Raw genomic sequence first — 17,080 nt, 5'->3', positions numbered from 1 at the left:
AGACCGGCCAGTCTTGGCTGTAGCCTCGTTTGCTAACTGCAGCTATTTAAAGCTCTAGAGCACTTGAGGCAATTTTTACTTTAATGCAGACCATCTGAAAAGTATGCGTGGTTCAGATATGACTGCCGCTTGTGCTTCATGGATTTTATAGTTCTGTGTACCGTGCCAAATGCAGGAACTTTACAGGTGTGTTATTATGGCAGTGCGTGAGACAAGTTGACAAGAATTTTAGGCACTTTTTTATAGCAATATTACACCAGCCGCATGTTTTTATAAAACATAATATTTGCTGTTGTTTCTTGAGCATTTTGTACAACTGCTTAATAAGGAATATGTTTCACTTCTAAAGGGGTTGTCTGAAATCCAAAAAAGATGTCTGCTTTCTTTCAGAAACGGCATCACTCTTGACCATGTGTAGCAGTGAACACAAGAATGATGGTCCTTAATTAAAAAAAGCTTATTTTTGGATAAATAACCTCTCTAAGGAAGGGCTCAAATGAGCATATGAAATATTCTCCAATTTTAATTTAGAAAGTATCAACGATTTCCATCCATGTTGTCATCTATGTGCCATCTATGTGTCTATTTTTACATTCGAGTGACATTTGATTTATACATCAACAGTTTGAACATGATTAAATACAGTTTCCTACCTTAATAATATAATATAGCCATAAAAATGAGATGTAATACTGATGATTTATATGGAATCACAGATAATAGATTTTTCCGGAAGATAAGCATATCTTTACAGAGGGCCTGTCACTTGTTAGAAAAAATTGAGGAATATTCCTTGCGCTCCCCTGTTCTGTCGCTGTCTTACATTATGCACTGTGTCATTCCATTGCAAACATATTCATATTTGTTTCTTCTACAGTGCTTTATGTGAAATCTCTGCTTGCAGTCCAACTGTTGCTTTGTGCTGCCATCCCTCCCTCTTAGATGTTACCAATAAAAACTCGGCAGTGTCTAAAGCCTGCTTTACACCTTACGATATCACTTATGATATCGCATGCGATGTGACACGCCCCCATCGTATGTGTGGCATGTTCAATTTGTTGACAGTGTCACACAAACGATTATTTGCCATCACAAGTACTTATCCTTCCATACGACCTTGATGTGGGCAGCGAACATCCACTTCCTGGAGTGGGAGGGACGTTCGGCGTCACAGCGACGTCACGCGGCAGCCGGCCAATAGAAGCGTAGGGGCGGACATGAGCAGAACGTAAACATCCCGCCCACCTCCTTCCTTCCGCATTGCTGGCGGGAGACGCGAGACGCAGGTAAGATCTGTTCATCGTTCCCGGGGTGTCACACACTGCGATGTGTGCTGCCTCGGGAACATTGAACAACTCGAAGTGCAAATTTAAGGAAATGAACAACGTGTATGCGATGAACGGTTTTACGTTCAATCGCAATCACACGTAGCTGTCACACGCTACAACAACACTAACGATGCCGGGATGTGCGTCACTTACGACGTGACCCCGCCGACACATCGTTAGATTTGTTGCAGCGTGTAAAGCCCGCTTAAGACTGCTGGATAAGTTGCCAAGCCATGATTGGCAACATCTGAGAGGAGGGGTAACGCACACCCCTAGAGGAGACTCTGAATGAATACCAAGTTGAACTGTAAGCATAGATTTCACATATGCACTCCAGAAGAGGATTTTAAGCAATTAATCGGTCCTCTTTAAAGCACAATTATTCTACGAATCCTAAGAAGACTATTACCCAATGTAATCAAATAAGTTATAATATCTAATTCTATGGTTTTAAAAGATTCATGCTTTTTATATACGTATAAATAACAGGGCAAATTTATAACAAATGTTTAACAGAAGGACTGTATGTTACACATGCTCAGTAGAGCAGTAACTAGCCCAGCTCCTGATGACACTACGTTTAGGGAGAGGGAAGAGGTTGCAGTAGTGACCACAGCCTCTGCCTCCTGATGACGCTTTGCTTGAGTATCCCAGCATGCACTAGTATTCAAAGAGAATATAGCTGAGGAAAAAAATAAAGCAGTTAGATATAGTATACCTTTATTTGATCTTATTAGTAACCTCTCTTTAGTGATAGTATGTAGCGCAATAATATATTCCTTTCTATGGTTGTATTGGTAATGCCTGTTCTGTAGTAATATGTAGTGTGATAGTATATTTCTTCTAAGCTTTTATGGGTAACTTCTTCTCGGTGTTAGTATGTACTGTGGTATGCATTCCTTTCTTTGATTGTATTGGAAACCTCTTTCCTATGGTAGTATATTTTGTGATAATGTATTCCTTTCTTTGGTTTTATTGATGATCTCTTTTCCATTGTAGTATGTAACGTATTTCTCCTTTGACTGTAATGGCTTCTTCTGTGGTTGCATGTAGTGTGCTATTATATTCCTTTATATGGTTGTATTGGTAACTTCTTCTCCGTGGTTGTATGCATTGTGCTATTATATTCCTTTACTTGGTTGTATTGGTAACTTCTTTTCTGAGGTTGTATGCAGTGTACTATTATTTTCCTTTATATGGTTGAATTGATAACTTCTTCTCCGTGGTTGTATGTATTGTTCTATTATATTCCTTTATTTGGTTGTATTGGTAACTTCTTCTCCGTGGTTGTATGTATTGTGCTATTATATTCCTTTATATGGTTGTATTGGTAACTTCTTCTCCGTGGTTGTATGTATTGTGCTATTATATTCCTTTACTTGGTTGTATTGGTAACTTCTTCTCCGTGGTTGTATGCAGTGTACTATTATATTTCTTTACTTGGTTGTATTGGTAACTTCTTCTCCGTGGTTGTATGTATTGTGCTATTATATTCCTTTATATGGTTGAATTGGTAACTTCTCCGTGGTTGTATGTATTGTGCTATTATATTCCTTTATTTGGTTGTATTGGTAACTTCTTCTTCGTGGTTGTATGTAATGTGTTATTATATTTGTGTATATAGTTGTACTGGTAACTTCTTCTTAGTGTTAGTGCCTTCTCTCTTCTGGCAGTAGTATTTAATGTGGTAGTGACAGTGTCTGACTCTGTAGTGGGAATGCTTGTGTGTTTCCATGAAAGATAGTCAAATTAGGATTGACAGCTCCAAATATTTCCTTAGAAAATAGATACGAATTCTAGCTTACACTATATACTGTATTAGTACAATTCTGCATGAATTTATATGTTTTCTTTAAATAATTTTTAATAATAATAAAATATATGCACATTTATATTTCAGGCTGGAATGATAAGAACTGACAGTAGTGAGTTCTTTATTGAGCCTTTAGAAAGAGGTCGACAGGAAGATGAAGAGAATGGTCGTACTCATGTCGTCTACAGGAGATCTGCTGTTCAATACAATAAGACTGGAAATCAAGGGGAGATGCATAATGAAGGTACCTCAAAAGAAGCATGTGCTATCTCTGTCTACCTTGTGCAAAGATAGTTAAAGCTAAGTGGCATCTACCTGTGCCTTGCTAGTTTATCTCAGTAGATCATTCTAGTCACTTTAACCCAAAATAGAAATAAAAATAAGGAAGAAAGAAAATGTCATTAGGAATAAATACCTATATATCTTTAATTAGCAAATCACATTCATTTTGTTGTAGGACTTATTCATAGTAAATTAAATTGGCTATCTTGGAATTTTAGGACAGTTTAGGTGCCGGTGAGCATTTAGATACTGAGGAAAGGGATAAGTAGGATAAGGGGTGTCAAATATCAAAATTTCACTTTTATTAGTTAGGTTAATAAAAAAAGTTTACATTTTTTATATTATATTTACTTTTTATTATTTTTTATTATATTTAGTCCCATCTGACATTTTGGGAAAATGAATTTTCTAGAGACCCCTATGGATTCCAAAAGAGTTTTCTCATACAGGTTAAGATAAAATTAGCAGGTGCAAAAATGTTAAAAGGCTGCACTCAATTCCTATTGATTGATCATTTGGTCCAAAGGTGGGGAGAAGGAAGTTGTCATTGATTGGGTGCAGAGCTCACATGACATCACAACCTTACATGACCCTGGCGCAACGAGCTCGGACATCACTGGAATTGTGCCGGTACAGGAGGTCATGGGCTTTATTATTCTAACTGGGTAAAACGTGGAATCAGAGGGGGTTGTCCTAGTAGTGGACAACCTCTTTAAACCAGAGTTGCTTTGAGTTAATAGCTACAGCTAACATTGGTCCATTATTAGCCCGTGGGTGACTTTTTTAATTTTCTCAAATTTCTGCAATTTTCTCCAGGTTTTGGATTTAAGTTATGTATCTATGTAATTTTCTAAAATCTATTAACCCGTACATAGTCATGTTACAATGCAGTTGATTAAAAATGTAACTGTTACAAGTAAATGTACATTGTAAGCCGCACCCTCAGACAATTTTTGTGTAATGCCTATATTGTACTATGACAACTTACCCCCCTCCTTTATTTTTAGTTGCGAAGAGTGAAGTGGGGGATCTCCCTATTGCACTGAATTCAATGCAGGACAAGTTATTGGATATTGAACGGAAGAAACGCCATGCCAAGAAGGATGACTACAACATAGAGGTGCTCCTTGCAGTGGATGATTCTGTTGTACGCTTCCATGGAAAAGAGCATGTGCAGAACTACGTCCTCACCCTTATGAACATAGTGAGGTTTTTGAAAATTTCTTTGTTTTTGAAATTTTTGGTTTGGCTTAATTTGTTATACTGAATGTGAGCCATTAATGTTTATGATGTTTGGAAGATAATGGTTTGAACCCATACTATATATGTCAGCTGAGTTGCCACCTGAGGATTGTATTGTCTTTGGGGGCTCGTTGTAAACGTTTGGTATTTGGTGGCTGGTCATAAGCGTTAAGCTAGTTTACTTACGCTAATCTGCAGATATCAGTGAGGTTAAAGTCACCTGGTGGTCCACATTTCCAACAGATATGCTGAATATTAGCATGTTTCTTTTATTATTTATGTCTACATTAATATGCATATTATAAGATTCTGTTATACTCACAGCTTTTGGCTTAAAGTTTTTTACTGACCCAAGTTTCATGACATAAATTGGAAAAATTATTGATTCCCACTAATGACTACATGAAGTAATTTTGGATATAACTTTAATTTGTAAAGTACTAATATTTCTACCTAAGTGTGTAGATATGGACATTTTGGGAAATGAGGGAAATTACTGTTTTTCTGAAGAGTTATCACATTAAAGGGGTGGTTCACCCATTTTCATTATTGGCCACATGGATATTATGTTGAGAAACATGGTTTCTCTCAAATACCTTGCATTATCAATGGTGCCTATGAGTGGCACTATTACGGATTACTCATCCCCATCGCATGGCTCCGTGACCTCTGATTTCCGGTAATGTCAAGTCAACTTCCTGTTGATCTGACATCACCACAGTCGGCCCCAGTCTTTACGAGTCAGTTGGCTGTGGGCGGAATTTCGCTGCTCCTTCTTGCACGCTCTGCAGTGAAGGAGGAGGTAGCAGAGAGATAATGAGCTGTGATGCTGGGCTGTGACAAGCGGTGAAACTCCGCCCATAGCCCAGTCACTCAGGAAGACTCCGGCCCGCCTTAGTTGACATGACATCACTGGACATCAGAGGTCACGAAGCTTAGGGGTCACGCGAAGGGGGTGAGCAGACTACAATAGCGCTGCTCACAGGCATTATTGGCAACACACGGTATTTGAGAGAATCATTGTTTTGGCAATATAATATCGATGTGGCCAGTAATGAAAAGAGGTGAACCACCTCTTTAATTCTTAATACAGTGCCCATACTTTGCCTTGGCCCAAACTGTTTCATTAAAGAAAAAATGCATATATAACAAAATTAAATAAAATACAATTAATACTAAGGAATGGCTAGATGTCTGAAAAAGCAGGCATTTATACATACTATTTTTGTTTCCTAGTTTTAGCATAGAGTTCTTGTTTTATTATGGAAGTTCCGAATTGTCCTTTATTCTTTTGGAAGCTTTAAAGGAGCCAAAAATTTTAAAATTAAAATGAAATTGATATTTTTGTTATTCTTCTATTAAATTTCTCAGATGATCCAATGGTCCAGTTCCCACAATTTTAATAGGCTACACTAGAAATGCGAATGGTATCCCTTATGTTTACAATTCTAGATGTAATACTTATCTGGGCACCAGATGCTGCCTGTAGAAAAATTCTTTCTTTTCCATTCCATTGTCCTTTCTGCGTTTCTCATTTTTTTCTTTCATTCCAGACTGTTTTTAATGCTTGTAATCTTAGATGATGTGTGCATGTAGCATAATGCCATGTCCAAAAAAAGCTTATTGTTTTGAAATATGTGTTTTCTTCAGACTGCTATATATGAAATTCCCCCCTTCCTTACCTGTTCATATTGGGGGGGTTTTACTTCTATATGGCCATCAGATTTATTTTATAATTTTATTAGTGTGTAAATAATAACTTTTGAGAATAAATAAAGAATATTATTAGGGAGCTCATTTATGGAGATGAGCAAACCAGTGAAAGTTCGGTTTGGCGGGTGCAGCCTAACCAAACCTCTGCGGGTTATGATTTGACCTGAACCCCAATGGAAGTTACTGATTGGCAATTCGAGTCTCCGCCCACATACAGCCATACGGCCGGTCATAAGCAGAATACTTCTAGGGAGGATGGGCGGGGTTTTTCCTTATTTTTTGGGGGGGAGGGGCGAGTGCACACTATATCCGACCACGCTATTGTTACCCCCAGTGTGAGCCAATCAAACACTACAAGCGGCTCGCACTGGGCTGAGCACCGACCGTACCTGAGCACAGCGATGTGGTTAGCATGGATAAAGCACCCGAACTCCAAACTCAAACTCTGTTTTTTTTTATTTTTATTTTTGTTTTAAAACTCGGAGTTCTGCCAAAAACCGAACAAAAATCTTGGTTTTGCTCATCTCTACTCATTTACAATTGCCAGAAGTCATCCCTTGTAATTCACGTCTTACCTCAAAGTGTAAATGAAAATGTTTTTGCTGTTATACAGCCATTGGGAATTTTCATCAATGCGTTGTTCTTTGTGACACCGCTGATTTGTGAGCCGCAGCACCACAGACACTGAAGAAAAAACACTAAGGCGATGAGCACTCGTAAAGTTTTTGGTGCAGAGGTTTCGGGACCATTTCGGCATCTCTTGGCAGGAAAAATACAGAGGCAAAATACACATTTTTGGTGTGTTTTTGCTGCATCTTTTAAGTGCAGATTTTTCCCATTCATTAGTATGGGTGAAATCTGCAGCAAAAAGTTCTGAAAGAATTGACATACCGCAGATATTTTTCTGCACCAAATCTACAAGAAGGAAATACTCAACGTGTGCATGAGACTTCAGGATTCCCAGTCACTTTGCTGGCAAGAGGAAACCCATCAGGTTTTGTGACAAATCTGCACTGAAAAAAGCATCAAAAACAAGACAAATCTGCAACATGTGAACACAGCCTAAAGGGAATCTAGCACCAGGTTTTTGCTGTGTAATCTGAGAGCAACATGATGTAGGGGCAGAGACTCTGAATCCAAAGATGTATAACTTAGTATACTGGTCGCTGCAATTTTCTCTGTTGCAGCTTTAGCTCTTCCAGCATGTATCACTGATTGGCAGCTTTGTGAGTACACTGTACATAGTCAAATAGCAGAATACCCAAGGGATCCACAGTATCAACCTAAGCAGATAGCTGAATCCAGACAGAAGATTAGGTACTGAAAGGGAGACCTAAAATATAACTTTTATTTCACGTGCTTAATAAAAAGTGAACCTAGGCTCACTAAGAGTAAAACCAACAAACCACAGACATAAATATGTCCTGTTATGTACAGGGACAAAGAAACAGACCAATAAATCCTTGGCCCTTGGGGATGGGGTACGGCAAATGGTGGCCTCAAAGTTGAACTGAGGATACTACCAAAAAGAGGACCCCCACCATAAGAAAGTTAACAATAACTCTGAGACACATCCCTACTCATTCATAGGCTGAATATAACAGACTTGGGGCATGTGTCACAGAAATCAGAGGTATATGTTAACAATTATCCTGGAACATATCCCTCCTCACTCATAGAGCTGAATTCAAAATCAGCATAAGGGCCTGTGTCACAGGTATCAAACATGGACCATAGGGAATCATAATCAATTGTCCCATCAAGGAACGATCTTACCCGGTCCAGCTGATGTTTTGGAAGGGCGGCAATTGGGAGGACCACCAATGATGGCTTATCCAGGGGGGGCTGTCCACCAGCTCATCAGATCCCACAATGATAATGCCAGACGGTCACTTCCATATTACGGCAGAAACTCACTCCCAACGCGTTTCATGGAAAACAATCATCAGGGGAGTAGGTGAATTAAATCATATATGGCCCATATCATCCTATGTGGCCATTTCCATATGCCCAAAGAGATTCTAAACAAAACAAAATACAGAATAAGCCCTTCATATAGAGACAAGATTCAAGGCCCATGTCCTCTGTCCCACAAATCGTATACTCACCGCACTCCTAGGTGCGTCAGTCATACGCCCATTCAAAGGTGCCGCGCTCCGTTCCCGGAAGCGGGCTCCTTCTGTATTTTCTGATGATTGTTTTCCATGAAACGCGTTGGGAGTGAGTTTCTGCCGTAATATGGAAGTGACCGTCTGGCATTATCATTGTGGGATCTGATGAGCTGGTGGACAGCCCCCCCTGGATAAGCCATCATTGGTGGTCCTCCCAATTGCCGCCCTTCCAAAACATCAGCTGGACCGGGTAAGATCGTTCCTTGATGGGACAATTGATTATGATTCCCTATGGTCCATGTTTGATACCTGTGACACATGCCCTTATGCTGATTTTGAATTCAGCTCTATGAGTGAGGAGGGATATGTTCCAGGATAATTGTTAACATATACCTCTGATTTCTGTGACACATGCCCCAAGTCTGTTATATTCAGCCTATGAATGAGTAGGGATGTGTCTCAGAGTTATTGTTAACTTTCTTATGGTGGGGGTCCTCTTTTTGGTAGTATCCTCAGTTCAACTTTGAGGCCACCATTTGCCGTACCCCATCCCCAAGGGCCAAGGATTTATTGGTCTGTTTCTTTGTCCCTGTACATAACAGGACATATTTATGTCTGTGGTTTGTTGGTTTTACTCTTAGTGAGCCTAGGTTCACTTTTTATTAAGCACGTGAAATAAAAGTTATATTTTAGGTCTCCCTTTCAGTACCTAATCTTCTGTCTGGATTCAGCTATCTGCTTAGGTTGATACTGTGGATCCCTTGGGTATTCTGCTATTTGATTTGTTTCCATTACTGCTTGATGGCAGGCTTTCTTTCATCAGATATAGACACCAGACAATGGGCCACGGAGGCCAAGGACGTATTTTCAGAGAAAAATCTGGTGTTGAAAAGATACACACCTACCCTCAGTGGGGCATTCAAAGATCTTACAAAGGTCTATAAGGATCGTATTACATCCTGGTGGGAGGTCCAGTCATTGGAAAGTTACCTAAAAGAAAGGATTGTCCCACGACACCTTAGGATCACACTACAAGCTGGTTTCCGCCACAAAAATAGTGATTTCATGAACCTCTGGGAGAAAGAGGCAACTGAAAGCTCCCTCAGATTCATGAGGTTATTATTGGAAGAAGAAAAGAAAAATCTCACTAGCCTGGAGGACTCCCTTAAGGAGCATATAGAGATCACTCGCAAATTCAATAGCGAAGGCGATTTTGCCAACAAAGAATTGGTTTTGCAAGGGGTTATAGAAAAATTCCAATATAAATTAAAAGAGCGTAAACATAAATTCTATATTAGGGATTTACAAGACTTTAAAGAGAATAGAGTATATTTTCCTGCGAATAACCGAAATAACAGGCAAAGTGAGACGGATATCTCTTCCACAGACGCGGAACTTTCTGACTCTGAAACCAGGAGTAATCCTTTCAGACCCCCACAACAACCTAAAAAGCAGAGAGGTAGGGGAAGATTCCAACACAGGGGAGCCCCACAATATTTTGGAAACAGGGGGGGTTTTTTAGACAACCAATATCACCTGAGGAGCAAGGGCCAACTAAACCCGTAACCCCTAGCATGGCTCCTCAGGTGATAAACTTGTCTTCTAGACCCCTTTCTGAGGTGGACTTGTCCATTCTGAACAAGGGTTTGTCCTTTGTCCCTACAACGGACTTTGATGAGTTTGAGGCGATTAAGGATCTGCATCTTTTTGCCAGACGCCTTAAATGGAAAAAATTCTTTGAGAAACAGAAAGAAAAAAGCTCCGCTGAATTAGGGATTCCAGGAGAACTCCTTGAAGATGTAAAGTTACTCTTCCATCTTGGAGATATGAACCCGAATGATTTTGGTGAAGGGCCCTTCACTAATCTGAAAAATAAGAGTGTTAGGATGCCTCACACTATGACGGAGATCGATGCTGTTGACATCTTTGTCAATTTGGTGATGGAGGATGTTAGGAGCAGCAGGGGGTCCTATGGTAGTCAATATAATCTGACTAAAAGTGAGATGCTCAGTCTCAAGAATTTAGAGAGGGACTCCAGTATCACCATAAAGCCCTCTGACAAAGGGGGGAATGTGGTGATACTGGACTCCAGCGCCTATAAAGAGATCTGCTTAAAGATCCTTAGTGATAAACTCTGCTATGCTAAGTTGGACGCCAACCCTACTGCGGGGTATAAAGAAGAACTGAAAACCCTATTGGGGGAGGCTTTGGAGTCCAACATTATTGATAAGAATGAATATGAATTCCTATTACCCACCTTTCCAGTGGTGGCGACCTTTTACACTTTACCCAAAGTGCATAAGGGTTTAAATCCCTTAAAGGGTCGCCCCATTGTTTCAGGTATAGGAGGCATAACGGAGAAACTGAGCATCTACATTTATAAAATCTTACGACCCTTTGTGCTGTCCCTCAATTCCTACCTCAGGGACACAACAGACTTTCTGCGCCGCATAGAGGGTATCTTCTTGGAGGAGGGGATGCTCTTGTGCAGCATTGACGTAGAAGCGTTGTATTCCTCCATTCCACATACAGCAGGAATGGGGGCGGTCAAGTACTACCTTGAATCCAGAGGAAGCCAATTTCGCCAACACAATGACTTTGTGATGAGGGCACTTGAATTTTGTTTGACAAAAAATGCCTTTACCTTTGGAGGGAGTTTCTATCACCAGCTCAGGGGGACCGCGATGGGGAGTTGCTGTGCCCCATCGTATGCTAACCTCCTCCTGGGCTGGTGGGAGGAGACTGTGGTATTTGGCGGCCACCTGGACACCGAGGACGTCGTCCTATGGCTTAGATACATTGACGACGTCTTCGTTGTCTGGAAGGGCCCACTATGTGACTTCCATCATTTTATGGCTAAATTAAACGACAATGAGATTGGCCTGAGGTTCACCAGTGAGATCGGTGGGGTTAAACTGCCTTTTCTGGATGTGATGGTGGAGAAGGGGCCTGACGGTCGGCTGGTCACCAGCACGTTTAGAAAAGCCACATCTTCGAATTCCCTGTTGAAGTGGGAAAGTGCTCACCCTGTTCCCCTAAAGAGAGGAATTCCAAAGGGGCAATTCATAAGGATGCGGCGCAACTGCTCAGAGGAAGTGGGCTTTAACAAACAGGCGGTTGATTTAATGGAACGCCTAAAAGAGAGAGGTTATCCTGATGGCATTATTCACAAGGCTTACAACGAGGTACGCAAGGTGGATCGTACTAAACTTCTGAACCCCAATCAGAAGAAGGAGAGTCCTGCTGAGATCCTTAGATTCATTACCACGTATAACAATGGGGCGGGTGCCTTTAGGGGTATTCTTTCGAAGTATTGGCACGTCCTACAAATGGATCCACTGATTGATAAACATCTTTTGACGTATCCTTCTATTACCTATAGGAGGGCTAAGTCCCTGGGTGATAGACTTGTCCATAGCCATTTCAGTGAGGATGGACCAGTGGGAGCAATGAATGCGGCCCATGGATGTTTCAAATGTCATGATTGTGTGAATTGCAGATACATTGAGGAAGGAAGGGAGTTCGCCAACTACAACAACAAAAAGAGTTTTTCCATAAGATCATTGATCACCTGCAAGTCAAGGGGAGTCATATACAGGGTTAAGTGTAGGTGTGGAAAACTGTATATTGGAAAAACAATTAGAGAACTGAGAAGACGTGTGGGCGAACACAAAAATGATATCCTCAAGAAAAATGACACACCGGTTGCGAGGCACATCAACAATTTCCATGATGGCGACCTAAAAAGCTTTACGGTTATGGGGATTGACCTCATTCGCCCCCCTATCAGTGGTGGGAATTGGGACAAGATGATACTCCGAAAGGAGTGCTTTTGGATCTATAGTCTTAATACTATGGCACCAATGGGCCTCAATGAGTCCCTGTCTTTCACTCCCTTCCTTTAGGAGCACTGCAGGGTTCAGGGTGAGTTCAGGAGGGAGAGACGACGGCCGAGTGGGGGCACCAATGGGCGTGGGGGGTTCTTTAGGGTGCCGACCCCCACATGTTAGGTAGGGTCAGAGGGTTTGCTAGGTTGACAGCTGAGCAGGTTCCTTGCACCTTAAGTGGTGTTTCCCCCCCCCCCATTGTTATTCCATGCCTTGGTCTTTCCATGCCGCTCTATATAAGGTCCCCCCCACTCTCCCCCCCCCCCCCCCTCACTTACCCCCTCTTTCTTTCCCCAGTGTATGTGCCTGGTATGCGGTTGGGTATTTCTCCGTTTTTGCTCCTACTGGTCGCTCCTCACTCAGATATTTATATCCACAACTATGTCACTGGGATATTTAAATAAATGCCATTTTGCAGAGGTGACATGTGGACATAAGATATGTATCCTTAGGGAATTTTCCTTAATATATGTCCCGGATCATGTCAATTTTTTTGCTTTTATGAATGTGTCCCCTCTCTATGGGTGGAACTCTCCTGTGCATTAATGCCAACTGGGCACCTGTGGTCGGGTCTATACTGTACTAATATTATAATGTATGCTGCTGTCATAAGCTACTCTTACCCACCATATATTAACTCATGAATATGGTATCTTTAACATTGATGCACTGCAGGCGGGGCTGGAGCGTTTGTGCGTTGCCATGACAGCGCGATCCACGCTCTGATTTGTGTTCCCTAGCAGGCGTCACTCACCAGGACATGACGCTACCTGATGAGGCCGCGCCCCCATTGTGGTGATGCGGCGGCCGGTGACGCGTGCTTCCGGTTTCGATGTCTTCTGGGAGCGCGCGTCATCGGCCTGAACGTGGCTACTGCGCATGCGCCCCTCTATAAGAAGGAGCCCGCTTCCGGGAACGGAGCGCGGCACCTTTGAATGGGCGTATGACTGACGCACCTAGGAGTGCGGTGAGTATACGATTTGTGGGACAGAGGACATGGGCCTTGAATCTTGTCTCTATATGAAGGGCTTATTCTGTATTTTGTTTTGTTTAGAATCTCTTTGGGCATATGGAAATGGCCACATAGGATGATATGGGCCATATATGATTTAATTCACCTACTCCCCTGATGATTGTTTTCCATGAAACGCGTTGGGAGTGAGTTTCTGCCGTAATATGGAAGTGACCGTCTGGCATTATCATTGTGGGATCTGATGAGCTGGTGGACAGCCCCCCCTGGATAAGCCATCATTGGTGGTCCTCCCAATTGCCGCCCTTCCAAAACATCAGCTGGACCGGGTAAGATCGTTCCTTGATGGGACAATTGATTATGATTCCCTATGGTCCATGTTTGATACCTGTGACACATGCCCTTATGCTGATTTTGAATTCAGCTCTATGAGTGAGGAGGGATATGTTCCAGGATAATTGTTAACATATACCTCTGATTTCTGTGACACATGCCCCAAGTCTGTTATATTCAGCCTATGAATGAGTAGGGATGTGTCTCAGAGTTATTGTTAACTTTCTTATGGTGGGGGTCCTCTTTTTGGTAGTATCCTCAGTTCAACTTTGAGGCCACCATTTGCCGTACCCCATCCCCAAGGGCCAAGGATTTATTGGTCTGTTTCTTTGTCCCTGTACATAACAGGACATATTTATGTCTGTGGTTTGTTGGTTTTACTCTTAGTGAGCCTAGGTTCACTTTTTATTAAGCACGTGAAATAAAAGTTATATTTTAGGTCTCCCTTTCAGTACCTAATCTTCTGTCTGGATTCAGCTATCTGCTTACACTGTACATAGGCAGAAAGCTGCCAATCAGTGTGGGGCGGTTCTACATAGAGAAGGAGGCATGAGACAATTAGTTCTGTAGTGATAATCTCATGCTGATGAAACACTGATTTATTGAAACCTTAACAAGCAGCCCAGTAAATGACACATCGGTGGAATCAGCATCTCAGCCCCAATATCATGCTGCTCTCAGATCCAGTAGCAAAAGCCTGCTGACAAATTCCCTTTAAATCTTTGCAAAAGCAAGTAGTATAGTTGCTAATGGAAACCAAGCTTTCTGAAATATTTAATGGTCTATCCTAAGTGTTTTTATCCTTTAGACTTCGGATAGATCATTAATATTAGATCAGAGGAGATCCAACACAGAACTGTCTTTAGAAATTATTTCAAGCTTCATCTTTGATAAACTTTCTGTCATTTTTGTACTATTGACTTTCTCACCATTTTTCTGTGGTAGCTGAATCATGTAGGAAAAGTTTTAGATAATAAAGTTACAATAGTGCAGCCATTAGCCATCATATATAACGATATTCTTATATGTGCTGGTTAATGGCTGCACAATTCCTACATGACCAGCCATTTGCTTTGTGTGTGGGAGGGGAGATGTTGTTGCCTCTTCACTTTGCAGAAGACAAACCCTTTTTAATTTTTTGATTGACATGGTTTCATGAGACTTTATTGTATGTGGTACACAGTGTATTACTTTTTAGCAGTTTTTGGGGTACATACTGCAAAAAATACTGTGCAATTTATACTTTTTTGTTTGTTTATTTTTTGGGGTTTTTTTAAGATACCAACATAGAAAAAAGCAATCTTTGGTTTAGTTTTTTTTTTCCCTGATATTTTTTCCTGCTCAAGTTTTACACCAAAAACCCGTTGAATGAATTCACCAGGTTATTAAGGTTATGTAAATGCTTATAATAAAATAGATATTTATTTTATTTTGTATTTTTAGATAATTTGTTCCACAAGAGATTATAAAAGATCTCTAGGAAACGTATTTATTTTTTTTATTGTTTCTATTTTCCACTGTAACTGGGGCATCCATTAGAGACCCAGTTACAGGGGGAAATAACCCAATGCAAAAAAAAATTACTAGCGAAGCTAATCTTGGTCTTCTAGGACACAGCAGCTCTGCTATGCATTTGATTTCCAGGTCTTCCGGAAGCATAGACTCTAAAGGGGGCTTTACACGCTACGATATCGTTAATGTTTTATCGTCGGGTCACGATGTTAGTGACGCACATCCGGCGTCATTAACGATATCGCAGTGTGTGATACTTACCAGCGACCTTAAGCAACCTCAAAAATAGTGAAAATCGTTCACCATAGAGAGGTCGTCCCAAAACCAAAAATCGGTAATGGTTGATTATCGATGTGGTTCGTCGCTCCTACGGCAGCACACATCGCTGTGTGTGACACCGCAGGAGCGAGGAACGTCTCCTTACCTGCCACCGGCAGCAATGCGGAAGGAAGGAGGTGGGCGGGATGTTACGTCCCGCTGATCTCCGCCCCTCCGCTTTGATTGGCCGGCCGCTTAGTGACGTTGCGGTGACGTCGCTGTGATGCCGAACGTCCCTCCCCCTTGAGGGAGGGATTGTTCGGCAGTCACAGCGACGACGCCGACCAGGTAAGTGCGTGTGACGCTGCCAAAGCGATAATGTTCACTGCGGCAGCGATCACACGAAATCGCATGCACGATGGAGGCGGGTGCTTTTGCGTACGATATAACCCCGCACCTAAAGTGTACAGTAGCGTGAGGATGAAGCCCAGGACCAATCACCACAAATTAACATGGCTTTGTAATTTCAAGGTTTATACTAAAATTGGATGACCCCATAGTAATTACTAGAATAGAATGTAATCATCCAGTGAGACCCATAGTCTAATTACTATTAAGCCTTATATGCACAACTATATTAAAGGCTCCATACATGTTTGTAGTTGCATCTATAGGCCCATAAATTATCTCAGTTTGTCTTGTATTTTATACAGAATCAAATTTAAGTTATTTTCTTATGGATTCATACATAATTCAGAAAAACGGAAAATGTTTTATGTTCCAATGGATGCTGTATTATGGAGCTATTGTACCTTAATGGGAATCTGTCTGTAGGATGAACCCTCCTAATCCATCAATAGGAGCATGTAAGTCATAAGAAGCTGAAAAAAATGATATCTTGATATCTATGATTCAATATCTTATTCCAAAGAAATCTGTGTTTTTTTTCTGTGTAAATGAGCTGTTCCAGGCTATGGGCTGGACACGGATCTGCATGAGATTATGCCTCACAAGCTTATTTTTAATAAAAAAAAAAGCATTTCTAGTGTGAGACATGTAAGTAACACAGAACAGAAGAACTGAACTTTATCTCTTACAAACACATTAACAGCTGCAGCTCTCACAGCTCTGCTGTACTGTAACAATATTGCAAACTATCTGCCTGTGAGATAGAGGCTGAAGCACTGAGAGGAACCTACAGATGTTTGTTATAATCACACACAGCTCTGCAGTGAGATCAAGGCAGCAGAGAGCAGCCATCACATGTCACACTAAAAACTCCCTCTTCTATTTAGGCTGGAATCACACTTGTGCATGTAAAATCGGTCCGAGTCTCATGCTAGAAAGTAGCATGAGCTCTGTTCAAGTGTTGATCAATGTGCAATGCAACAGCAATGCGTTTCTGTGATTTTTCAATTGATTATAGTCCATGTGCAATCCATGTGTGATCCGTATGTGATCCGTTTTTATTCTCAGCAGCTATGTCATCTGCCATTCAGCTCTTCTACATGGCCGCTGTTACGGGGGGCTGTCTGATAATAACTGAAAGGAGTATCAGACAGTCAGGGTCCACCGTGCAAAGACTTTGCTGCAGACTATGGCAGAGTGCAATACCTCTGTTAACTCACAGA

The 17,080-nt window shown here is 41.3% G+C and overlaps 1 protein-coding gene across 1 annotated transcript in view; it reads left to right on the top strand.

Moving 5' to 3' along the window:
- ADAMTS14 (ADAM metallopeptidase with thrombospondin type 1 motif 14) overlaps positions 1-17,080 on the top strand; it is a 305,508-nt gene that overhangs the window by 36,687 nt on the left and 251,741 nt on the right. Inside the window, exons 3-4 of the mRNA XM_075347232.1 lie at positions 3,229-3,403; positions 4,446-4,627. Of these exons, the coding sequence (XP_075203347.1) occupies positions 3,229-3,403; positions 4,446-4,627 (357 nt within the window). The remainder of the gene's footprint in view (positions 1-3,228; positions 3,404-4,445; positions 4,628-17,080) is intronic.

Source organism: Anomaloglossus baeobatrachus, chromosome 5, assembly GCF_048569485.1.
Source record: "Anomaloglossus baeobatrachus isolate aAnoBae1 chromosome 5, aAnoBae1.hap1, whole genome shotgun sequence".
Lineage (NCBI taxonomy): Eukaryota > Metazoa > Chordata > Amphibia > Anura > Aromobatidae > Anomaloglossus > Anomaloglossus baeobatrachus.
Note: the sequence above shows the minus strand (reverse complement) of the source record. Positions and strands in the feature narration are given on the sequence as shown.